This window comes from Lepidochelys kempii, chromosome 2, assembly GCF_965140265.1.
Source record: "Lepidochelys kempii isolate rLepKem1 chromosome 2, rLepKem1.hap2, whole genome shotgun sequence".
Taxonomy (NCBI): Eukaryota; Metazoa; Chordata; order Testudines; family Cheloniidae; genus Lepidochelys; species Lepidochelys kempii.
Window position 1 is genome coordinate 67,664,165 of NC_133257.1, and position 26,430 is coordinate 67,690,594.

The 26,430-nt window shown below is 41.0% G+C and overlaps 1 protein-coding gene across 2 annotated transcripts; it reads left to right on the forward strand.

The window, feature by feature from the left end:
- The first annotated feature begins 1,114 nt into the window (after positions 1-1,114).
- Positions 1,115-23,435, forward strand: BPNT2 (3'(2'), 5'-bisphosphate nucleotidase 2). Of its 2 annotated transcripts, XM_073331106.1 has the most exons (5): positions 1,115-1,740; positions 14,245-14,404; positions 14,656-14,751; positions 18,265-18,426; positions 19,891-23,435. In XM_073331106.1, the coding sequence occupies exons 1-5, from the start codon at positions 1,345-1,347 to the stop codon at positions 20,166-20,168; spliced, it is 1,092 nt and encodes a 363-aa protein (XP_073187207.1). In that variant the 5' UTR covers positions 1,115-1,344; the 3' UTR covers positions 20,169-23,435. The 2 variants fall into 2 exon arrangements, with proteins under 2 accessions (XP_073187207.1, XP_073187208.1); XM_073331107.1 differs by lacking the exon at positions 18,265-18,426.
- Positions 23,436-26,430: the final 2,995 nt, after the last annotated feature.

Genomic DNA, 26,430 nt, shown 5'->3' on the forward strand with positions numbered 1-26,430 from the left:
TTACTTCTGTTAAAAGTCTTCTTGTAAGGAAACTAAATGCTTTTTCATTGTTTTAAGATCCAAGGGTTTGGGTCTGTGGTCACCTATGCAAATTGGTGAGGATTTTTACCAAACCTTCCCCAGGAAGTGGGGTGCAAGGGTTGGGAGGATTTTGGGGGGAAAGAAGTTTCCAAACGATGTTTTTTTCAGGAACCCAGATAAAGTTTGGTGGTGGCAGTGGAAGTCCAAGGGTAAAATAGTTTGTACCTTAGGGAAGTTTTAACCTAAGCTGGTAAAAGTAAGCTTAGGAAGTTTTCATGCAGGTCCCCACATCTGTACCCTAGAGTTCAGAGTAGAGAAGGAAACTTGACAGTTTCCTTGACACTGGTGCCACTGACCAAAAATTCTTTTCAACACAGGTCTGAAGTGTTTCAGGAGGGCAGATGAGGGGGTGGGCAAAGAGTGAATCACCCGAGGGCGGCTGTTTACAGGCACTGTTGCCAACTCTCAACAATTGCTGGTGATATCTGATGCTCTTATTAAAACCCCTGCTATGTAATTACCTAAGCTCTGCTTCCGTTTAATAAGAATCATAATAACAGAAGTCTGAAAACATGGCCTGGTTGTACCCTAAAGGCTCAAAGGCAAATAAAAGAACCCCAACATTTATATTTCTTTCAGAGTAGCAGTCGTGTTAGTCTGTATTCGCAAAAAGAAAAGGAGGACTTGTGGCACCTTAGAGACTAACCCATTTATTTGAGCATGAGCTTTCGTGAGCTACAGCTCACGAAAGCTCATGCTCAAATAAATGGGTTAGTCTCTAAGGTGCCACAAGTCCTCCTTTTCTTTCTATTTATATTTCTAGAAACCTAACCAGACATGATTCTCTATGTGAGCCTGACTCAGGATTTGAAGCACTGAACTCCCTGCACGCTGGACTTCACTGTGGCTCTAAGCCCCTCACCCCTATTTTTAGGCCCTCCCTTCTCACAGCCCGCAGCCCCAGTTCCCCCCAACCCCCCCTGAGGCTCAGGGACCAGTACGCCGCCGCCCCGCAGCCTGCTCCGGGCATGCTCAGTGGGGGCCCCGGCAGCCTGCCACGGCGCCCCGCCCTCGCCTAACCCGGATACGCACGCTCCGCTGCCTTTCACCTCTGCTCGCCGGGGAACGTGGAGCCGGGAGCCAGCTGAGCAGCGAGAGAGGCTGCCGCCGCCGCCGGGCTCCCCGGGGTTCCATGCGGGCGGGCGCTGCCCGCGGGCCGCTGCCGGGCTGGGTGCGGGGTGGGCGGGCCGCTATGGAACGCTGGTGAGCGCCCGCCTTCGGCCCCCGAGAGCCGGCTGCGCGCCCGCCCCGCCGCTCCCGGCCATGGCCCCCATGGGGATCCGCCTCTCCCCGCTGGGAGTGGCCGTGTTCTGTCTGCTGGGCCTCGGCGTCCTCTACCACCTCTACTCCGGCCTCCTGGCCGGCCGCCTCGCCCTCTTCATGCTGGGCGACCAGGCGGAGCGGGCCGGGGGCGGCCCCGACGTTCCTCCGGGCCCCGGGCCCGAGGGCACCGTGGACCTGCGGGAGCTGCTGGCCGTGTCCGTGCTGGCCGCCGTCAAGGGGGGTGAGGAGGTGAAGCGCGTCCGGGAAAGCAACGTCCTCAACGAGAAGGCGAAGGGCAAGACCCGCGAGGGGGCCGAAGAGAAGATGACCAGCGGGGACGTGCGGTCCAACCGCAAGATGTTCTACCTCTTCAAGAACACCTTCCCCAGCGTGCAGGTGGGTCCCACGCCCGCCCCCCGAGCCCCTGGTCAGCGCCCCCTTCCCTTAACCGAGTGAGCCGCGCGTCTCTCAAGCCCCCTCCGTATAGCTGAACACCAAACCCCCCCTCCCCTCCCTTTCGGGGAATCTCTTCCCTGGCACTTCCTCCTTATCCAACATACCTATCCCGAATCATAAATCACTTGAACCGGTAGCTCAGTATCCTGTAAGGGCAACTTTCTGTTTGGTTAAACTGGGTGGCCCCTGCAATACTTTGTCAAGTTATTCTCCGCCTTTTCCTTGCCAGGATCCTCTTAGGCTAAGGTCTGAGCTGCACCCAAGTTTTGTACCAGTATAACTCTTTCAGTTAGGGATGTGATTTTATGTTTTACAGTAATGGTTGTCTTAGTGTAATGTTGATCCCGGTTGTCATCTGCATAAATCCTGGGATGGACCTCTGGAGCTTAATGCATGAGCCTCAACTGCATGAGCTAAAAGACACATCTCTCTTGGCCAATGTAACAGGCTCATCAATCTCTAGTCACAAGAGTGACATACCAAGCAGGCCTGGGTTATCCTAGGCACAACCCATAGTGTAGATGCAGTTACAAAGGTGTCTTGTACAAGTATAGTTTATTCCCTTTCCTATGTGGGATTAGCTATACTAGTATGAGGTATCTTTATAGCAGTATAATTGCGTCCACGCTACAGGTTTATGTTGCTTGAACTACTTCAGTGCAGTTAAAGCAGCACAACTTTCTGGTGTAGAGAAGACCTTGGTAATACAGTATAAGAAGGGCAGGACACCTTGTTCTGATCCCCAGATTGAGAACCCATGTTTTATATAAATATAGTTGTACTGCAAACAGTAGGCACGTTAATATGAAACGTCCAGTTTTTATACATTCTGCCCCAAAGTGCTATAAAGGCTTTTGTCTCAGTAGGTTGAATGAAAAGAGGTATATTTCACATCTGAATTGCAGGGACTAGGGGTGGAGTTGGGAAATTAGTTATCACATCAAAATATGTAAGCAAACTTGTGTAAGGTAGTCCTACACACTACCTTACATGTGTTGTCATAGAATGATAAGAAATAGCCAGCATGGATATGTCAAGAACAAATCATCCCAAACCAACCTAATTCTTTGACAGGGTTATGGCCTAGTGGAGGATAGGGGGCTGGCTATAGACCTCATAGATTTTGATTTTTAGTAAGGCTTTTGACACTGTTTAACATGACATTCTCATAAGCAAACCAGGGAATGTGTTCTAGATGAAATTACTATATAGTGGTGCACTCACTAGTGGCTGAAAAGAGTCGTTATCCATCGTTGTCTGTCAAACTGGAAGGATGTATTTAGTGGCATCCTTTAGAGGTTTCTTCTTGGTTCAGTACTAATCAATATTTTCATTTAATGACTTGGATAGTGGAGTGGAGAGCATGCTTATAAAATTTGCTTACAACACCAAGCTGAGAGTTTGGAGGACACTTTGGAGGACAAGATTAGAAATCTAAACAACCTTAAGAACGTTAGAATAGCTGCAGCAACAGTCCATCTAGCCCAGTAGCCAGTCTTCCGATGGTGGACAGTGCCATATGCTTTAGAATGAATGAATGGAACAGTGCAATTATTGAGTGATCCATCACCTGTCCTTCAGTTCCAGCTTCTGGCAATCAGAGGTTTAGGGACACCCAGATCATGGGGTTGCATCCCTGACCATCTTAGGTCCATCAATGGCTGCTATTCATCACCCATGAATTTATCTAATTCTCTCTAGAGTCCAGTTATACCTTTTGGCCTTTTGGTTGGAGAGGTTGACTGTTGTGTGAAGAAGTACTTCCTTTTGTTTGTTTTAAACCTGCTGACTATTAATTTCATTGGGTGACCCCTGGTTCATGTGTTATGTGAAGGGGTAAATAACACTTCCTTTTTCACTTTCTCCACACCAGTCATGATTTTGTAGACATTTATAGTATCAACACCTTCAGTTGTCTCTTTTCTAAGCTGAACAGTCCCAGTCTTTTAAATCATTTTTGTTGTCCTTCTTTGTACTGTACTTTTTCCAATGACAAGATACCTTTTTTGAGGTGAGGCAACCGGAACTGCATGCAGTATTCCAGGTGAGGGCATGCCATAGATGTATACAGTAGCATTATGATATTTTCTGTTTTATCTATGAGTTTCCTAACATTCTGTTTGCTTTTTTGACTGCTGCTGCAACATGAGCAGATGTTTTTTAGAGATCTATCCACAGTGACTCCAAGAACTTTCTTGAGTGGTAACAGCTATTTTAGACCCCATCATTTTGTATGTATAGTTGGGATTATATTTTCCAATGTGCATTACTTTGTTGCCCAGTCACCCAGTTTAGTGAGATCCCTTTGTAACTCTTTGCAGTCAGCTTTGGATAAAATTAAAATGAGTAATTTTGTATTGTCTGCAGACTTCGCCACCTCACTGTTTACCCTTTTCCAGATCATTTATGAATATGTTTACCAGCACTGGTCCCAATACAGATCCTTGGGGGACCCCCACTATTTAATTCTCTCCACTATGAAAACTGACTATTTATTCCTACCTTTGTTTCTTATCTTTTAATCAGTTACTGATCCATGAGAGGACCTTCCCTCTTATCCCATGACAGCGTACTTTGCTTAAGAGCTTTGGAGTGGGACCTTACCAACGGCTTTCTGAAAGTCCAAGAACACTATATCATTTGAATCACCCTTGTCCACGTGCTGGTTGACAAAGAATTGTAATAGTCTCCTGTGACAACCTGTTTTTTGTTTTTGTTTAAAAACAAGTGTCTTTTATGGAAGCATTAGTTGCTACTACCCTCTGAGCTAAAGGTAATCTAAATTTCCATTATAAACCTCACTTTCTAATGCCACCAACTTTGACTGGTGAAACCAATTTGTTTGTAAATTAATATGCTCAAAATAAGTTAGGAGTAATATTTTTCTAGAGACCTTGAAAGTTGCTCCCCCTGGAAAATTACAGTAATACTGAAAAGGTAATGAAGGTTTTTGTTCTTTAAAGAAACTGTGACTGAGGGTATGTCAACACTTAAACTGCTACAGTGGCAAAGAAATAGATAGACACACTACAGCTGTGGAAACACTTATGCAGCAAATAACTTCTTGCATGAGTAACATTATGCAAGTGCCTGTGTGTTTGTGGCATCCCTTGCTGGGATATCTCCTTGTCAGTTAGCAAAGGACCAAATTTTGCAGCGAGGCAAGAAATATTGATATACCAAAATGATACACCTTTAATGCAAATAATTTTTGAGATCTGTTTTTATAGGTAGTCTCAAAGAAAATGTGAAAATGCCATTTTTGATATTTCTACTGGAAACAGTTCTTTCCAGAAGGCAGGAGATTTGACTATGTAGATAATGATTCTCTGCACCAAATTTTTCTCTTCTGTAGCTAACAAGTAACTCTTGTTTGGGTTCTTTATATGGATATAAGTGATGGTTCACTTGTTCAGTTAACCATGAAAAACCTGACTTTATTTTATGTGGATTTACACTTCCTTCATTAACTTGAAATAGTAATTCTCAGCATTATTAATAGGATGGATTGTGATCAAGTGTAACTAAAATGTTCAGTTTAATTGCTGTTGGTTAATACTTATGAAACAAAACTCAAAGATAATGTTTGTAAGAAATATTTAAAAAAAAAATAAGGCATTCACTACCTGGCATAAGTCAAGTATGCGCTGTTTTGGTTTTAGTTCTCTAAGGCTTCAGTCTTGCAAAGAGAAGCATTTGGGCCATCCCCTATGTGAAGCTTTGTTAAAGTCAGTGATTCCCTACATGGGTGCAGGAATAGGGGCTTAAATTAAGTTTGGTGTACACTGAAAACTTACACTGGCAAAGCTACATCTCTCAGGGGGTGTGAAAAGTCCACATCCATGAGAGATGTATCTATACCAACCTAATCTCCAATGTAGACCGTACTAGGCTGACAGAAAAATTCTTCCATTAACCTAGGTACCACCTCCTGGGGAGGTTGCTTAACTTCAGTAATGGGAGAACACCTCCCATTGCTGTAGTGAATGTGTACAATGAAACACTACAGTGGTGCGGATTAAGAGTAGGCATAGCCTCGGTCACAGTTTATTTAAAGAACAGAAACTTTATTACATTTTCAGCATTATTGTAATTTTCCAGTATTCAAAAATAGCTTAATTAGATAGTAGGAAATAGTGTTTGTCATTTGATCAAAGTAGACATACGAACCAATGAGCCATTGTATTCCCAGCGGTTCTGTCTACCCTGCACTACACTACTTTACATGCTTTTCTTCTTTGTAATGTTAACAGTCAGTACTTGAAGCAGAGTTTCTTGTTAAGACCTTGTTATCCATAAAAAAGGAAGAGTTAAACTTCCTTGTTATGGGATTTGAAATAAACATGGAAAGAGTCTTGGATTTCTGACACCTGTGATTTATAAATAAAAGCACTTGAAATCTGCAGGGGAGAGAAATCCATAGAAAATGTTGTACCTTTTTTTTTCCTCTTAGGAAAAAAATGTGCAGTGAGTCTCCATTATGTGCAGAATGGGGGAAAAGTCCACTGTTTATACAAGTTATTCTATTTGATGTCAGCTGGCTAAATTCACACCGTTTACACTAAGACTTCTTACAGCAAAGATAAATAGGAGCAAGGAGTAGCTTGTAATTTTTACTATATGCTACAATAAGCATGATCACCTTTTACTGAGGGTTATTCTTTAATATTTGTATTACAATGGGGCCTTTAGATGCTTCTCAGGACTGGTGCTCCCACGGCCTGGTTGCTATTCAGACATGAAGGCATGGTATGTCACAAAGGGCTTACTGTCGTAAAGCATTAAACATATGATGACATACAAACACTGCCTTAGAAGAGGGTTATTTAGGTTGTGAAGTCGCACACTCAAAAGTTAGAAAATGCCAGAATAACGGTTGCCAGTACAACTTTAATTCTGCCTCTTTGTGTTTATGCATTTTGATAGTATGTGATCATATAATTAGCAACCATATATTTTTCCACAGGACCTCTGCCTTTTGCAGTGTATTCACTGGCATGAATTCCTCCAGTATACCTCAAACCTTAGCTGTAGCCACCCTACTTCTGCAGTTATGGGCCTCATGTGAAAGGGGATGCAAATCATTGTCGAATTCTGACAGTTATACGTTGGGTTTTTTGGTTGTTCAGCCAAATGTTAACTAGAAAATGAGTTTGGTTTCATCCTATTTTTCCTTGTGACCTAGACAGAATGAAGGGAAGAAAAGCTCAGAAAGATGGTCCCAGTCAAGCAAGATTCTTAAGCACATGCCTAATTGCAAGCTTGTAACTAGTGCTATTGAAGCTAAACTTTAACTTGATTTCAATCCATAGAAATAAGGAACTGTTTCTTGTAAATTGCATCTGTATTGCCCACTTCCTTTTTTCTTAAGTTCCATGCCACAAAGCACTGTTTGCCACACACAAACTGTGAAACCCTTTCATTTTTATACTTGCCATATCCAAACCTGCTGTGCGTGGCAGCAAGTATCCTGAAAAGTGATTGTAAGAAGTAATTGGAATTTAGTCTGAGACAGTAAATCATGCTTTTAATACCAGTTTGGCAATGAAAATATAAGTGTTAAGGAAGAAGTTTCAAAGAGCTAAATGCTATTAAAACCCTGACAGGCATTCCTTTGTCATCCTGTGAACTGTCACTGCACTGTGCAGAACAAGATGAGTACAACTCTCTGTGGGAAGAACTCTGTCCTTGTTTTGGGCAGTTACGTTGTTGCAATACTTTTGTGACATTGTCTCCTTTTTTGGCAATCTCCAGCAAGTACCTAAGTAGAACAGTGAGCTAAGATGTAAACCCAAAATTCCACTGACAGATATTGTCTGGGGATTTATGCAGGCCCTCTGCACTGAAGTGGATTTCCCATTTAATATATTTTCCTCAGTGAGTTTTAATTCAGGCCCTTAACATCCTCCTGGTGCAATGTGTTCTGTGATTATCTTTTCAAATGTATTTAAAACTATTTCAGTTGGTATTTTTATTTTAAATTTCCAGACAGAGACCTTTGAGACTGAATTCCTCTGTCCATAAATGAGGAACAGTGCAAGCTTCTGCATACTGTTTAGCCCATGTGCCTCAAATCTGATCTGATTGGGATGCCTTTAAGAAAGATGGTGGTTAACTCTCTATGCCCATCCAATCCTGTCCTGTCTGCTGAAACGTGCAGAGAAACGGCCAGCTAGAGTGGTGATTTTTTTGTGATGCGGACACTTGTTCACTAAGACGTGAACAGCAGCTATTAACTATTTTACATAGAACACTGACCTGCAGGAAATTTAGAACAAGAGTGAGTCCAGGTGACAGCGACAAAGACTGTTACACTCCTTAGGTACCTGTGAAGAAAGGTTGGGGGGAAATAAGGTTTATATTAATTAGAAACAAACTGAGATTAAACATGACTGAGACAAGGTCATGCCTTTGCTTAGAAACAGTTTCTTATCGCTGCAAGAATTTATCTACTTCATCATATATGGGAGTGGATTAGCTACTGCCATGAGAGCAGATCTGTGTTGTGAGTGAGGGGATAAATGTGCCATCTTCTCTGAGTTTTAAGGAGCCTTGGCAATGAGAGTGTGCACTTCAGGGAGCTCTGAACTGGGTCTTGCATTTATGTCCCCCATGGCTGGTAATCTGGAAGAAAACAGCAGTAATCTCAGTCGGAGCATAAAGTACCAGGATTCCCTCAACTCAGAGGCTTTGAGCCATGCTGTTTGTTTTATTTATTCCTGTCTCTAGCTGCTTCTATCTCCAGGTGTGTGACACACACACACACACGCCCCCAGCAACTTCTTTTGGCAAAGCAATTCTAGCATAATAGAGAATCTTTTGACTGTTTTGAGAGCGTTCATTCTAGCTTTAGGTGGTTAGTCCACGGATCTTGTTGGTTGATTTTCTGTTAGTGGACAAAGTTGGCATTCTTGTTGGTTTTGTTAATTTCAACAGGGGCTTTTGAAACTGTTGACCATAAAATCTTAAGTCCTCTGCAGTTCCTGTAAAGGGTGAATTGGAGTAAAAGTGTTAAGCATGATTTCTGCACATGTGCCTAATTGGTAAAGGCTGCCTATAAATTACAAGCAGGCAGTATTTGAATGAGTTAATCCGCAGTTTTAATGAAATAATAGTGGGATTTGTATTTGGGAGTGCTTACTTTACAGCTGGACATATTTATACTTCATATGCAGATAACTTTTTAAAATTATTTTAAAATTATCCTACTTAATTCCTAAAATTGTTTATGGAATTCCATATCGTGAAACTAAATTTTATCACTTGCAATCAATTCCTCACTCTTCTTTTTCAAAGTTTAGCATTATATGATGAGCTCATTGTATTTTGAACAAGGAAACAATTTCTTCCTTAGAAATACTGCATTTTCCATTAGCTGCAGTTGCTATCTTTTAAACTATAAACATGTATCTCCTTAAAAAGCTGCCAAAAGGATTTGACTATTCACATGCTTAATTACAATTATTTTTATATCTTCAATTTTCAGTATAATTGAGAGACTTCATAGGATATAGCTGTAGTTTTGCTTCCCAAACTGGAAAATGTCTTATTTAATGCACCTTTTCATGGACAACTGGCTAGCATTCCAAGCACGTTTGGGAGGAGGGTGGGTGATGTAAAAAAGACTTAATGAACTGTTGTTAAGGAATAGCCCAGCACAGGAAAATGAACCAGTGTGAGGTTCCTGTAATGCTTTAGGCAGGCTGGACTGTAGTTTGTTTGTTCAGATTACTGGATTCATCAGCATGGATTTTTTTTTTTAGTATGTTCATGACTTGTCTCTCAATCCCAGCTTTCTGTTTTGCCAACAAGTTATGAGAGAGAATGTCCTCAATATAAAGAACCAAGTGCTTAAGGCCTGGGAAGTCCCCTGTTGTACAGCTTTTTTGGGCCCAGATGTTTTGGTTGAATTTTCTGCTCGTACTTTTCCAGAATAAATTGCCTTCATACTTCATGAAATTCAGATAAACCACAAATTCATTTTAAAGTAGTTCTGAATTTGTGGGTTGCAATTAAGTTGCCTTTTTCATATAAGAAAATAATTGATAGTCATTCAAGAGTAGCCTATTTGCCTCTTATAGATGTGTTTAGAAAGCTGCAGGGAAGCGAGAAATTTGTATAGCTTTGTATAAATTTGTATAGAAGGCCGTTTTTTATGAGGAGTGACTTCCTTCAAACTCAGTCAGGAATGTTACTGAAGTTTCATGTTACAAAAGTCAGTTTTTGTTTGTTATAAAAGCCGATTTAATGAAGCTCTATATATTGCACATTGATTGTAACTTTATTACTAGCATTTAAGAACAAATTTGCAATGGCCATAATTCTGCTCCTACTCAGAATCTTGTACATGCAAATTATTTAGCTATCTAATTTTTTTCCCATGAAAAGAGAAGTTTTGAGGGCACCCAAACTATGGACATGACCTTGTATATGCAGATCAACAGCATGAAAGTTACCTAAACAGAGGTGGTTCCATTGATTCGATGGTTTTTGCTAAAACAGGAGTTCTGTCATTAAGGCATTTGGGGTCATAACAGTTTGAGACCTAAAGCAGGTCTCTAGGCAAAGTTTTTAAAATGGGCTAGGTTATATATTTGTATCGCTTTTGGCAGAACTTTAGAAATTAAAAAAATACAATCTGTAGATGAGCAAGTGGTGGTTTTTTTGGGGGATTGGAACTTGGGTCAAGCTATACCAAAGAACTCTGTAATTTTCCTTTGACATAGAAGAGTTTTGGTAGGTTTGGGGGGAAATCTTTTCTGCCAGTTTATCAGTATATAAAGCTATTTTTCAGGATGTGCCTTAATAAATTATTGCAAATTAGAAGTAAATTTAAAAGCTTGTGGCATGCTATCTGGCATAGCTAAAGATTGTTAGACAACTAGTGCTTTAACCCAGTTTATCTCTTTAATTGTAATGAATTGTAAGTGAGTCTTTGGTCAATGTTTAATCTTTGAAGGCCTTCTATTAAGAGCACATTTGTGGAAAGTAAATGTCACACAAAGGAAAAACTTTCTAGCACCTTTCATTAATTAGCCCAGGGTTTCCCAGACTTTCAGAGTTGCTGACCCTCTTCCAGACTAACATGATTTGCAGACCCCCTTATTTAGCCAACACCTCTAACCCTAATCAAGAGGAGGAAAGAATATGTAGCTGCCAACATGTAGAAATTAATTTGAAGTTTGTTGTTTTTTGTCACCACCATTAAAGAGAAATCTTTAATGCTGCAGAGACACACAAACCAATATTGGAATAAAAACTTTAAAGGCTTATCCAACTAAAGCCGGACGTTAATCCTTCAGAGAGAGCCAAAATCTGCAGCATTCATGGTTAGACAGTCAGTTGCAGTGGTGTTTGCAACCCTGTAGATGTTTTGGTCCCAGGATATTGGAGAGACAAGGTGGGTGAGGTAATATCTTTTATTGGAACAAATGCTTGTTGACACTGTGTGTCCAGTTGCATCACAACTCTCTCCCACAGTTCACTGTCTTAAATTGTGTGGGGCTTATTTTTAAGACCTGTTTCTTCTTTATTCATTAGTTATACCCACAAATTTGTGTGATGATCTGTGAAGTGGGCAAGAATCCATTATGGGTGAGGGTGTCCAATAAAATTCTACAGTGCAACGATGAGTGACAGCATCTTTTTTATGGAGGTGCATCTTTTACAAATTACAAGTCCTTATGTGACACTGTATAGAACAGGGATCTCAAACATGCATCCCGCAGGGTTATTTTCTGCGGCCCGCTAGCTCCCCGTACCCCCCCCCAGCGTTTACGTAAAGCGGCTCCAGCCCAGCCCAGCACACACCAGGGGCAAGGGCAAGCTCCTGGCCTGCCTGCCCTGCCCCCGCTCCATTCCAGGAAGCGGCCGGGATCTGGGGGGGGAGGGGGGGACACATGGGTCTGTGTGTTGCCTTGGCTGCGCCTCCAGGTACCTCCTCCAAAGCTCCCATTGGCCACGATTCCCTGTTTCCAGCCAATGGGAGCTGCAGGGGGCAGTGCCTGGAGGCGCGGCCAGAGCAACACACAGACCCCTGTGCCGCCCTCCTCTCTCCCCCTCCCCTCCCTTCCCCCTGGTTCCAGCCACTTCCCGGAGCAGCGCGGGGGCAGGGCAGGCAGGCAGGGAGCCTGCCCTGCCCCCGGTGCACGCTGGGCTGGAGCCTACCCCCCAAACCCTTCCTGCAGCCGAACCTCCGGCCGCACCCCTCCTGTGGCTGCACCCCAACCCCCTGCCCTGAGCCCCCTGCTGCACCCTGCACCCCTCCTGCACCTCCTGGGGGCAGGGAGGGGGTGGAGTTGGGGTGGGGTTTTTGGGGAAGGGGTTGGAATGGGGGCGGAGCCAGGGCAGCAGGGGTTGAAGGGGTCAGTGATGCAGCCCTCAGGCCAATGTACTAGTCGTCATGTGGCCCTCATGGTCATTTGAGTTTGAGACCCCTGGTATAGAAAGAAAGATGACCATGTGTACACTAAAATGTCACCACCATTGCACAGGTATGATAAATCTTATACAAAGTATGTCTTGAAGGTATCAATGGATAAGTTATAATCTGCTATGTATTATTATCCTATTTAAATCCATGTATTGGTGTATCTGAAGTTATGAATATTTGCTATGTGTTTGTATCTTACACCTGTTGTGTTTCTGGGTGACACCTGCAAAACAGATTTACATCAAGGCTAACCAGCCTGGTTGATGGCCCATTAAGGGCAATCAGCTCTTCCAGGGCCCCTTCCCAAGGTTTGTTCAGGTAGCATGTAGGCAGTGAATGCCTCATAAAACAGCAAGGGACATGTGACCCAAGACTCCATGTTTGTGCCAGTAACTTTCAATGCACCTAAAAGAGAGAAATTGCAGACTGTGACATCATTCTTGGTCTTCTTCCTGATCCACATCTCTAGACTATGGTTTCTAGCAAAGGGAAGCTTTGAACAAAGGACTGATGACCCCCAATATTTATGATGACACAGAGAGACTTATTGCAAGCTAACAGATTTAACATCATGCTATTATCCTGATGTACAAACTCTGAAATCAACTGTAATGTATATGATTCCGTTTAACCTCTCAGTAACTCCCTTCCTTTTTTTATATATTAATAAACCTTTCATTTTTAGTTGCTAAAGGATTGGCTATCAGTTTGATTTTTGGGTAAGATCTGAAGTACATTTTGATTTGAGGTGTTTCTGATTCTTTGGAATTGGAAGAACCTAATATGTGATTTCTGATTTTAATAAACCATTTGTCACATAAGTCTGGTTTGTCTTGGTGGTGAATGAGGGTTAGAGGGCCCGAAGGGGACTGTCTGTGGCTTTACAATAACTAGTATAGTATTTTGGAAGCACACATTTGTTACTGGCTTGCTGAAATCTTATGTCAGTTGTGACACCGGGCCAAAAAGGGTTAAGCAACCAGCGGGCTACATGACCCAAACTCAACCTTTAGAGACGTACTAAAAGGTATTTAAATGGTAATTAGGGCCATTCCATGTTAGATAGACTAGAGCAGTGGTTCTCAACCGCCGTGGGTATGCAGAGGTCTTCTGGGGGTACATCAACTCATCTAAATATTGGCCTAGTTTTACAACAGGCTACATAAAAAGCACTAGCAAAGTTGGTACAAACTAAAATGTTATACGACTTGTTTATACTGCTCTATATATTATACATTGAAATGTAAGTACAATATTTGTATTCCAATTGGTTTATTTTATAATTATATGGTAAAAATGAGAAAGTAAGCAATTTTTCAGTAATAGTGTTCCGGGTAGTCTGGGTAGCACATCTCAACCACTGCTCAAATTACTAGACAGCACTTCCTTCCCAGAGCCAGGATTCCTGCTCTACTGCATTCTTTAGTTGTCCAGCAAATATTTATGTAATCCCCAGAAGTGTATGCGTCGATTCTTCATCTAGTGATTGGTCCATCTATAGGATAACTTGCTCCAGTTATCCTTAAGTGGTGAAGTCTGTGCTGTGGAGCTGAAGGTGTGGAATTCCAGCCCTGCTGTGACCCTTGTGGGAGGTCTTTGTGACTGCTCATGATGGAATTTTGTGGCTGCAGTTTACTTTATTTTTAAAAAAATGTGATTTATTTAATTCACACAGCAACAGTAATATCCTTAATAACAGGGTTTATAGTTAAACTCCATGATCTGGAAATATGGATAGCTTGTAGCAAAATACAGGAGTTCTAAGGTTTGGTCACCTGTCATGTATTCAGTTTTGCACATGGGCAAATCTGAAGGTTCAGAGGTATGATTTGGTCTCCAAACTCATTAAATGTTTTGGGATTTCCCCCTCCCCCCACCCACGTTGAGTTAGAAATGAAATTCCTCAAGGAGAAGGGGAAGGCTGTTAATTGCCATTATGTGCACAAATATTTGATAGATCATCCTGGTACAACACTCTGGGTTAATGTCTGTTTGTATCATTTTTAACATAGATAAATACCGAAGAACACGTTGATCCACCTGATAAGGAGACAGTTTTCTGGGATCGCAGTATTCCTGAAGACATAAAGGAAAAAATACAGCCTAAAAAGGTCCCAGCAGAAAGTGTGACAGTGTGGATTGATCCATTAGACGCTACACATGAATATACAGGTAACTGCTTTTTATTTTTTAAACTGAGCCAAATATTTAATTCTGATTCTTTCCCCTTTAGATAGGAGACAAAAATGAAATGTATTTTCAAGATAAATTTTATACAAGAGTTGTTGCTTATTAGAGCTGTTGTCATTTTGCAGGTAGATATCTTGGTCTTTTTTTTTTTTTTTGTGCTTTTAACCTATATGATGATGAGCTAATTAATTTGTCTAATTCCTTGGTCCCTCCCCCCTCCTCCCCACCCTTAGAGGATCTTCGACAGTATGTCACTACTATGGTGTGCGTGGCTGTGAATGGTGAACCGGTGGTAGGAGTCATACACAAGCCCTTCTCAGCATATACAGGTATCAGTATGCACGTCTCACTCTCTGTTTCTGCCATTTTCACTGATGTACAGTTAAAGTTTTACATTTGCGGGAGAATCTGTAGTTATAAATGGATACAATAGTACTTAATACAGGAAAACAAAAATGTGTCATTACTTATTTATATTGTGGTAACGTCCAGAGTCCTTAAGATTGGGGCACCCACAAAACACAGGAAAAGGTGGTCTTTGTGGGGCAGAAGAATGGTACATGGAAGAAACATAAACCAAAAATAGAGTGGTTGATGAAGCTCTTTCATTGAAACATTAAGAATAATCTCTTAAAAAAAAAAAAACAAAAAACAAAAAAAACACAAAAAAAAACACTGCATATGTAGGCCTCTATTCTATCACCCTTCTACTGAGTGGCCCCTTGCTCACACAAGCAGTCTCATTGAAGTCCATACGAGTGCTCCCACGAGCAAATTATTTTTTATCATGAGTAAGGGTAGCAAAATCAGGACCTTAATGACTAGGGGTACCCACAGAAATTTTTCCTATCAGGCCCGCTATGGCCTCAGCACCTCACCCGTCAAAGTCTGTGCCTTCCGAACCGGCCTCTCCAGGTCCAGTGTCCTGATGCTTTTTGGGATTACCTGAGATGACTGTGGTGAATCACTACCACCAGCTCACAGCAGGAGGGAACCCTGTCTGTGCTCACCCAGGGAAAACACTCCCAAGCCACCTGCTGCTGGCAACATAGGTGCTCTGTTCTGAGTGCCCAGAGCCCCGCTCTGTCCCAGTGCAGGCTAGCAGTTTACGCATCCCACTCTGTTACATTTAAGTGCCCAGTCCCTTATCTTCTGGACGCCCGCAACATACACCAGTTCACTGCTTCCAGAAAAGCTATGCATCCCAGTTCACTGGTTTCACCTTAGTTCAACGCACTTCTTAGCACAGGATGTTTAGGGCTTGTCTACACATTTTTATAGCGCTCAACTTGCTGGTTCAGGGATGTGAAAAACCACCCCTCTGCGCTCAGCAAGTCTGAGCGCTTTAAAGCGCTGGTGTAGACAGGCTCTGAGCACTGAGAGCCGCGCTCCCAGTGCTCTGAGCTAATCCCCTTATGGAGGTGGCTTACCAGGAGCACTGGAAGAGCGCTCTCGGGCGCGACCTCACTCGCACTTCAAAGCGATGACGCGGGAGTGTTCCCACGGCAGCGCTTTGATGTTTCCAGTGTAGCCATGCCCTTAGACAGGTTTGTAGTAAAACCACATTGAAGTTTATTTAACAGAGCTTGCAGGTAAAAGAAAAACATAAGACACACTCTAATAGCCTATACTTAGTCACACATGACTTTCCTGTCTAGTAAGGTATTTCTCACCTAAAGGTTAGTCCTTGCAGCGCTTGTTCACTCCAAAGACATGCCCCACCCCAAGCACAGCAGTTGCAATGCCACTCACTCAGTTTTGGCCCTGCAGTCTCTCCATCATGATGGCCAAACCTGAATGGGCAGTGGGGTAGCCAGCACTGCTCTTCCTCACCACAGCCCATGGTATGCACCCTGCGTAATGTGCGTCTGACTTCAGGAACCACTGTTAATAACGGCTATGCATCCATCTTTCACAGTTGTTTTAAACACAAGACTTTCTGGGGGGCGGGAAATCTGTGTATTCCAAACAAGCAGCACTCTCATACAGAATCTCTTGAGTCTGTTGAAGCACTGATGAGGATGGATGCGAGTTTAAACATACACATTCGTAGATACTGAGGTCAGAAGGGACCATTATGATCGTCTAGTCTGACCGCCTGCACAACGCAGGCCACAGAATTTCACCCACCCACTCCTGCGAAAAATCCCTCACCTATGAGGACTTCAATAGCTCAGACATATCGTGGTTTAAAGACTTCAGGGAGCAGAGAATCCTCCAGCAAGTGACCCGTCCCCATGCTACAGAGGAAGGCGAAAAACTTCCAGGGTCTCTTCCAATCTGCCCTGGAGGAAAATTCCTTCCCGACCCCAAATATGGCAATCCGCTAAACCCTGAGCATATGGCAAGATTCACCTGCCAGATACTACAGAAAATTCTTTCCTGGGTAACTCAGATCCCACCCCATCTAATATCCCATCACAGGCCATTAGGCGTATTTACCATGAATATTTAATTACTAGAATCAAGTTATCCCATCATACTATCTCCTCCATAAACATTCAAGGACAGGGTATTGCCAGTAACTTCTGAAAGGCTTAAACAACAAATCCAGTGTTGAGTATATTTGAAGGAAATGTATGTTATATTCCTGGATAGTTAAAACAGAGGCTGATAACATGTTTCCCTTTCCCCTTAGGCCATACTGACCTCTAGAGTCCAGAGCAGTTATGTAATAAATGAACTAGGTTTTCTACCTGTTAGAATATTCAATGTTGTGATTTTTTTTTTTCCCCACCTAAGTATTACATTCTTTAAATGCTAACTTTAATTCCAGTTTATCATTAGGACTTTATCTTCACATTTTATATGCATCTTGGCTTTTTCTGAAGCACCTGCCGCACCTATTATTGGAGAGCTGATTTTCTTTCCAACAAAAATTCTGTCATCGTAACTGGGAATTTGCCATAGTCGTTCTTTTAAAAAAAGGAATCTGCAAGGATAGCCCATCAGAAATCTTCAGGAATGACATCCAAATAGGATTTTTTTTTTTTTTAAATGTAAAAATATAGTTAGTTCTATTACCCTTCTCAACCCCTAATCTTGAGTAACTTTCCAAACTGGAAATGCCATAACCTTTTGTTTTGTCATGATCCTGCTCTACCACATAAATATAAATCAATAAGGGAGAGCGATATTTAAAGATTACAGGTTAGTTCAGTCTCTGCCCACATAGTGTCAGCCTCTCTACTATGCTGAAATCACCAGCTAGAACACCAAATAAATGTCACATTGTAATGGCTTTTGGACACAGCCTGTCAAGGGGTGATTTTTTTTGAACCAATGATCTAGAAGCAGAAGGCTATGCATCCTGAATTCAGTCTTCTGAATGAATCCGTGTTTTCTGAAAATAAACATGTTCATATTCTTCTCTCTTGATCTGAAAGATGACAGTATTTTGTTGACTGATGGGAAGGAAATAAAAGGTAAAATTTCACTATCTATTTGAAATATAGTCAATTTAGAAGAATGAGCTAAAGGAATTTCAGGTAATATCATCTACATTACATCTGCCCCTGAATCTCCCTGTGAATTTTACAATCACATTTTTTCCAGGTTTACAATATGTTACTTATTATGAAAGATTACAGTTGAACTTAACACATGAAGTGTTCTAAAATGCACTAAGTACACAAATTCCAAAAAGAAATTTTTGTTTCCCATGAATTCTATTCTAGTAATCTTATGTGTTTTCTTCTAACAATAATGGCGGGGGGAATCCGGCAGAAGCACTAGTTTTTTGTTTTTTTGTTTTTTTTTTTAAGTTAGCATCTCTTTAATTGTATCTCTAAAAGAGCAGATGTCTCCAAAACCCACTAATGGAATGTATGTTTCTTTTGTAGCGTGGGCAATGGTTGATGGCGGGTCAAATGTAAAAGCTCGTTCCTCCTACAGTGAGAGAACTCCAAGAATTATTGTGTCCCGCTCTCATGCAGGAAAAGTAGAGCAGGTTGCTCGGCAAACATTTGGAAATAAAACTGTGATCATCCCAGCAGGTGGAGCAGGTTTGTTACCTTTAAGCATCCCAGACACTTTATTGCTTGTGGATTACTTGGTAAGGAAACAGTTATTAAACCGGAGAAGTGACAAAAACAAGGAATTTGCAGCAGAAGTACTGTATTTCATGCACCTAGAACCCAAATTTAAACCTATTTCAGATTGCGGGATGGGAATTGAGTGAGTGACTGACTGAAAGCACTGTTGTTATAGTTGGCAGGAAAAGGAGTCCGTACCCATACATTAGGCCCAACATGAAACAAGAAGAGAGTACGGGGTACATTGAGAGAGGAGCATTTTGGGTGACGTTTGCTCTATCCCGAATGTTAGAAAAGATCAGAGTGAAACTGGCTGCTATGTTAAGAAAAGGCTGATCATCATGAACAGAAACAGGAGTTGTTGCACTGTTTTACTGGCGTGAGAGAACAATAAAAAGATCGTATAATTTCAGATATAGAAGCTGAAAATTTTAAGAAAAGAGTTCAGTGATTTAAGAATCTAATAGTCAGTCCCAGGAGTGATCTTACTACAAGCAAGCAAATTGGTTGGAGGGTTTTTTATATTAAATGTCTTGGCAAAATTGGTTCATGGTATAAGTGGAGTGTGCCTATATGAAGGGGAAGCACAAATGTGAAGTAATTACTCACTTCAGCATACTGCAAAATGCAGGTAATTTCTGCATTTCACAAAAGGGCATCTTCTAATTTCTTTGTATGGACAGCTATATCTGGTTTGGGGTTTTGTTCTTTTTTTAGAAAAGATGCACTTAATATCTCATGTTGATTAGCAGTCATGGGTAAGAGAATGAGTCTAAAGAAGTCAGGTTATGGTTAGCAGGAGAGATGAAAGTTTAATTGACAAAGCAAATATTCCATTCCAGTTGGCAGCATATAAAAAGAGGGAGAGGTTTAGCATGAATGAAGAGGATGAACTGTACTGTGAAATGAGTGAGTAGGGAGCTTTTGTAAAGAATGAAGTCAGTCAATAAAACGAAATCTGATTACATGCAAAGATTTTTATGAACTGGAAATATGTTTGATACGCATGCCAGCTAGAATTAACAAAACATTTGAGATTAACATTTGAGAGAGAAGTGGAGATAAGCGATACAATTGTGGCAAAGCAAACAAGCCCAAGAGTAAAACACGATCATTTAGTTAAACGCATACACAGTCTGATTCTGTTGATGCGTCTATGTATCTATCAAACCAGTAGAGGATGGTGCAAAGGAAATAATGATGGTCAAAATGGGTTGTTTCAAGTGTGACATGTAGAGGAAAAATCTTGATTTCAGCACCTTGCAGGAAGTGTAACAGAAGGTGAAGGTTTCTGCTGCATGCACCGTTACATTCTCAACTAACACGACATGGTTAACCAAATCATTTTTGTAATTGCTAATAAATGCCATTGTTTTGTGATGAATTAGGAAAGTTGACGTTTCATTAACTGGTGTTACCTTTCTAATCTTCTAGGCTATAAAGTTTTAGCCCTCCTTGATGTGCCTGACAAGAAACAAGAAAAAGCTGATGTATATATTCATGTGACGTACATCAAAAAATGGGATATATGCGCCGGGAATGCCGTGCTGAAAGCATTGGGTGGTCACATGACTACCCTGACTGGTGAAGAAATCAGTTATACTGGTTCAGATGGCAATGAGGGGGGACTCCTAGCCAGTATCAATGTGAATCATCAAGCTTTGGTTGACAAACTCCCAGATCTGGAGAAGGCATCACATAAACAAACATAACTGCTGAGGAGTACACAAATGTTTCTGCAGCCTCGAAATGTTCAGCCTAAGGAAACGGGCGTGAGAAGAGCCTTCTGGGGACTAGGCACTGAGAGCCAAGGCCACTCAGTGTTTTCTGGGGGACTACATATAGCATCGGGCTTCTTCATTGGTGGTAGTTACAAATTCAGAATTAGGAAGGTGACTGAACTGTCCCATGCCATCTTTTATCTTTTGAGACTTTTCCATACAGTTATACTCAAGGTGCACATACAGTATATATTTGTGAATATAGGCAAACTAAAAGAAAATCCAAATGGGTACTTAGATTATTATAAGTGGTACTTTTCATACGGATTCTTGGAACACATCACATTGTTACAGTATTGTAGCTGCTCCATCTTGAATTTAGTAGAAGAAAGGATTGATTTTATGTAGTCACTTGATAACCCTGTAATCCATCTAGTAGGAAACCTATGACCATGTGTTCCATATTCCCTTGGATAAAAAGCACAAGTTGCATACACATTTGTGTCTGCTTTCAACAGTTCTTCTGACAGAACAGTATTTTTGAATGATCAGACATGTTCTGAACTAGTTTGCTGATATTTTTTTCTGAAAACTTAAACCAGTTTAATTCACATGAGAAAATCATGAATATTGGTGGTTTATTAATCAGTGTAATTATTTCTGTATATCTTTTTAAAAGAAAATTAGTGATTCCTTGTATGGGTTTTTAACAAACTCTTGTCCTTGATTTCCATTTGCAATGTTAAAGGTGCATGCTAGATTTTTATCTAATGTGAGATTAGTTCAATGTTTGTCCCTGTAGAAGCAGCCTCCTTTCCTTTAATGTCTTTTTGTTCACTAAGTTGCTAGACAACACATATGACAGTGTTGTTGGCAACAGTAAGTAGGTGGTTTAGCGTACACTATAGATTTAAACTAGCAGTTTTTTAGAATTCCAAAATTAACTTGCTGGCTTCTTAAAGGTTGTCTTGTATGAATTCCCTTCAAAAGATGTACTCTTTCCTTCTTTGCTGTAAGCACTCTAATTCTGAACAGTCTGTGGCCACATGTTCACCATGGAATTTAGCTCTGCATTAAATTACAACATTTTCCCATAACCCAAAATGGGGTTGGGAAATTTTTGGGGACCTGTGGCATTGATGTACCTCAGTTTGAAGTAGGGCACTTTTTAATTAATTCCACTTCCAAGTTTTAGCCCAGTTCATATGGGACAAAACACTAGTCCATTGAGGTCCGATAACAAATAGCTGCACCACTAAATTATGTGGGTCTTTCTCTTCTGAAAATGTAACTGTCTAACTGGGAGTTGTCTTAGGGAGGCGGAAGAATAATATTTAATAAAGCAAGTTTAAAATATACTTTTTTCTTTTTAGTACCTGTGGGTAAGTGTCTAGCTTTCTTGAGAAGATGAAAAGTTTCATTTAAACACAAATCTTTTTTTTTTTCCGTTCTAAGTTTATTCAATACAAGTATAGGCCATTTATGCAAAATTTATATTCCCCTGGTAAAAATTTTAATCTTCACTCCAATTATCCATGTGGTAAAAGGAGGGTGACACTGCCTACAAAATAACTTTATAATTCTTCTTAAATCAAGAGCTTAAATACATCAATGACTTTCTTATTTTGCGAAATAAAACAAATTTGCTCCTTTTCAGTGGGCAGATTTATTCTGGACAATTAAACTTCACTGAAGAACTAAAGTCAGTGATTTAACAAGGCTTCAGTAAGATTATTTTGCAGGAGCACAATGCATTTTTTTTTTTTCCCCCTTCTGGCTACTTTAAAACTACTTGAGGCCTGATTAAAAAGATAGCTCTTTTACTACTAATTAAGGAATGGGTTAATTTTAATCCTAGAAATAGCCGTAGTTAGCATATAAGTAAAAGCTGAATGCATCATAGAGATAGGGCATAAGGTGTTAAGTGATATTAAGGCAAAGATTTATTTTGAAGGTTTGGATTGGAAGACCATGTAAACTTTTCCAAGTAAGTATGTGACTACCTCTTTCTTTGGGGCTGATTCCGCCAACCCTACTTACATAGAGCTAGATTGTGGACAGACTACATGCCAATGCAAGGAAGTAAGAAGGGATAATAGCTCCCCTTACATCCCTACATAGGGAGTAAATGGGGATATTCACCTGCTTAATCTCTCCCCACAGCAGGTGACCAGGGAATGGGCAAAGCTATGGCTCCACTCCCCTACTTGCTGGCCACAGCAGCTAGCCTTGAGTCAGTAAGACTGTTATTTGCTTACAGTTACTGCATCCTTAGGTGTTTGGCTGCATCAGGTCCAGAGTATTCAACATACTGCAGGATCAAGCCCTTATTGTGGGTATAGGCCAGCCATAAATTACTATCTCCAAGGCCTAGGGAGGAGGCCATGGAGGAATTGTGATTCAGAGGCATGCCTGAGTCATAGTACCTCCTGGTGCTGCCTGAGTTGGTGCAGCTTTCACACCACCTCTCATGCAGGGCTATGCATAGAGTCTCACAATCTAGCCCAAAGAGGCATCCCCTTGAAGTTGGCAGAATTGGGCCCTTGGTTGACATCAAGCTTTCTGATGTTCTCATATTAGAAAAATGTAACTTTTTTGCACAGATGAGCTAGTATTTAAAAGTACTTTAAACAGTGCACATCTGGGTTATTTGTGATAAAACTACTATCCATTTTACCATGATTGTGCTGTGTTCCTAAACATGGTATTAGCCCAGCTTGGATATAACACAGTCTGGCCTTGCCCATGTGGTAGGGACTAAATCATGTGTTCAGCATGGTAAAGGATCATTCTGTAACATTGTCCTCCACAAGGCCTGGAGCACAGGTCCTTACTTTGGTTACAATCCTTTGGTGTCTTCCACATAAACCAAACCCTATTGTACAATGGCAGTACAATATTTAGGCATGCTGCTGAAACATAACATTTACAGTGCAGCTGGGGTCTACAATAGTACCTCTTCTATAAATTTGTAATGTAAAACTTTTATCATAGCTACTAAAAGGGAAGCCCAGGATAATGTTTTATTTTTGGCACTGGTTTATATTTTAACTTGATATTTCAACCAATGTTCTAGGGCTTTAGAGTACCTTGATTTGTAATACGCTTCGTTTTGATCAGAACCATAGTTCACAGTAAAAGGTGGCGTCGATGCTACATAGCACTGTATCAAAAGTTCTAATTTGCATTCCTTGAATGCCAAATATTTCTGAATAAACAAACATGGAAATAAAAGGGTTGAATATTGTACTTACAAAATGGCTTTTGGTTTAACATATTTTTTATGATATAAAAGTTAATGTACGGAGGGTTTGTTCTTAAACCCACTGCTTTCATAGATTTTAATATCTATTTGATGGTTATAATAAATTGGCTCAGGGGAGATGTGGGTTTTTTTTGTTTGTTAATTTTGAAAGCAAGTTGGGGAAACCATTTAGAGAAGCTGACCAATGGCGGAGTAGGGGAAACAGTTACTTAGATTAATCTTTTGGTTACTTATTCCAATTCTGATACCATTTCCTTAGTTTAAAAAACATCAATCAGGTCATAATACATCATAATGTTCTCATGTATCTAATTGTGCAAGAGCAAGATTTCCACCATTAACAAAATGATGCTACAACACACACGTTAACAGTATAGAAACAGGCAGTCTATTCCTTCCCTCCTCCCAGTGAATTTGAATTCTGTGCTGCCAACTGTACCCTGTCAACTTAGCCCTGCAACTGCACTGACAGGATCTTGCTCTGGCTTTAAACTGATTGGGTATCAAATGAATAGGAATTCTATAGATAAATCCTCTGGTGGACTGCATTGTTGGCTTTGCACTTTTCACATTTTAAATGGACACTTCAGTTGATTTGGGTGGTGGGTTTTTTTGCTTTTCTGCTAAGTTATTTTCAGATCCTACTTATCTTCCTGGGAAGGACAGGCTCTTTCAGCCATAGATATCCCCATCCCTCACATTTGGTTACCACCCAGAGGAATTTGCATCTGCCATGGGTTCTGGCAAGCTGGGCCCAGAGCCTGGATTTGAAAGCCCTACTGCCAGTAACTTTAGTATGTGAACTTTGTTCCTCAGGCTGATATATTCTTATTACTTAAGAGAGTTCTAAGAGGTCAGTGTATACACTAACATACTCCAACCTAACAGAGTCCAGCCATTCATTTCTTTAGAAACTTGAAGATGGATGTTGCTGTCACTGAAGCCCCACAGTATAATGCTCTTACACACATGACAATGGAATAGGGCAACGTAAGTAAAATGACCTTACTTACTGAAGCAGACAGAGCTATTTTTCTTAGGGAAGTCTGAGCGCTCTGTATTGGGTTTTATTTTAAATTGTTTCCTGTTTTCATTTATGATGGTTAATAGGGAAGAAATTTCAAGTACTGATCCTATAGCTCAGTGGTTCTCGGGCTGCTTGCAGCCCATTCAGCAAACAGCTGCGGCCCATGTTACATCCTCAGGGCCATACGGCTAGTATGTGAGCTGCATCCACACGATATATATAACACACACAGAGCTGCATAATGGTAAATAGGTTGAGAACAATTGCTATAGCCCCATTTGACAAGATGCTTGTCTTGAATACAGTTCTACCACAGTAGTGTCACAACTTTGTTTTTGTAACTGGAGCCTGGAAATGTCCTTTAAAATATAAATTGTATTCTCCAGAGACCAGATCTGTGGTGCACTCATTTAAGCGTATGTCTCACTTTCAGCTGAGAAGGGAAAACAGGCTTGTCTAGTGATGTGTTTGGTGTAGTGTGTGGGGGTGGGAACTAGACTCTTTGCAATGGTTTTGGTGTTAGGAGTTACATTTTTTTCTCCTCCCCCTCTCTGGCCACGTGACCTCGGGAAGTCATTCATAGCCTGATTGTTTTGGGGGTTTTTTTGTTTTGTTTTTTGTTTTTTTTTAGAGGTATAAGCACCAGCAGCTTCCATTTAAAGTCAGTTTTTCTTCTCAGTAGAGCAGAGGGGCAGATTAATTCCTTTGAAATGTAGCATTTCACACCAGCAAGTAGGCAATAGACTCCATGGATTGCATTCTCTAACACAGTTGGATTTACTAATAGAGTCAAAGTCTGTTCAAACTTGAAGGGTCAAACTTGAAGCAATTTCTCATTTACACAGTTCCATTATGATATTGTTTTCATATTTCTTTGACATCTTGTTAAATCTTTCTTACTTACCTTTGCTTAACAGTGCTCTATACGTCATGGATTAAAACTTGTAATAATGGCATGAACCAAAAGAATTGTAATAAATCAAAAGCTACCATAACATCTCATCCCAATAAGTCACAAAAGGGTGTCTGTTAATATGCTGTTGGAGCACCCTCACTACCTGGGCGTTTGAAGGCCTGTTAAGTAACCAGTTGTTACAGTGCCAATGACTGCCTAATGCATATCCTGGTGTTGCTAATTGTATTAGAATGTGAGGCTTGGGAATTTTAAAATGGTGGTGGTGTGGGGAGGATTACCTAGTGGATATTTCTGCTGTGAAAAATAGTTGCTAGGAGAAGGATAAGAAGGGTAGGGGCCAAGGAAGTGCTGTGTTTGGCACTCTTCTGACCCTATTTAAAAGTAGGAGGATGAGAAATAGGGGTTATCCCCTTATTTATGGTGACTGCTTCTAGACCAAGCACTGTTTACCAAAAGTGTGCAACTGGATACTCGGCATCTCCAACTAGTTTCCAATATATGTTGCTTTTACACATCTCTCCACATCTTAGAATATTAATTGGGGGAAAATAGTTTCTAGTCACCTACTCCAAGTGGTTCAGTAACACAGTAGAATACTCGACGACTAAGTAGTGGTACAGAATGCAGATTTACATTTATTTTAGCACCTCTTAGGCAAGAACACTGTAGAGGAGCAGGGTGTCTCTAATCTGTCAGAGTGGGGGATGGTGCTTCCCCATGGCAGTTGAACAAACCACTTCCCTGTTCCATTCCTGTTTGTGTAAAACTCCCAGTTTGAAAACTGTCCCTGGGTGGGGAGTGTAATAACATGCTTGTAGCAACACCCACAATAGAGTAGCATTAGGAAAGTATTTAGAGTATTTGTAGTTATTTAATGTGATTAGCTGCTGGAAACAAAGAGAACCAGCACCATGTAACCAGCCAGTTCTCCGTGGACCAGTTTGGAACTATTGCTGTAGGGATGACTGTTTTTAATGCATCCTGTGTGAAAAGCTGAAATTGTTCTCTACTGTATATTATACAAAAGGCTATGTCTACACTAGGA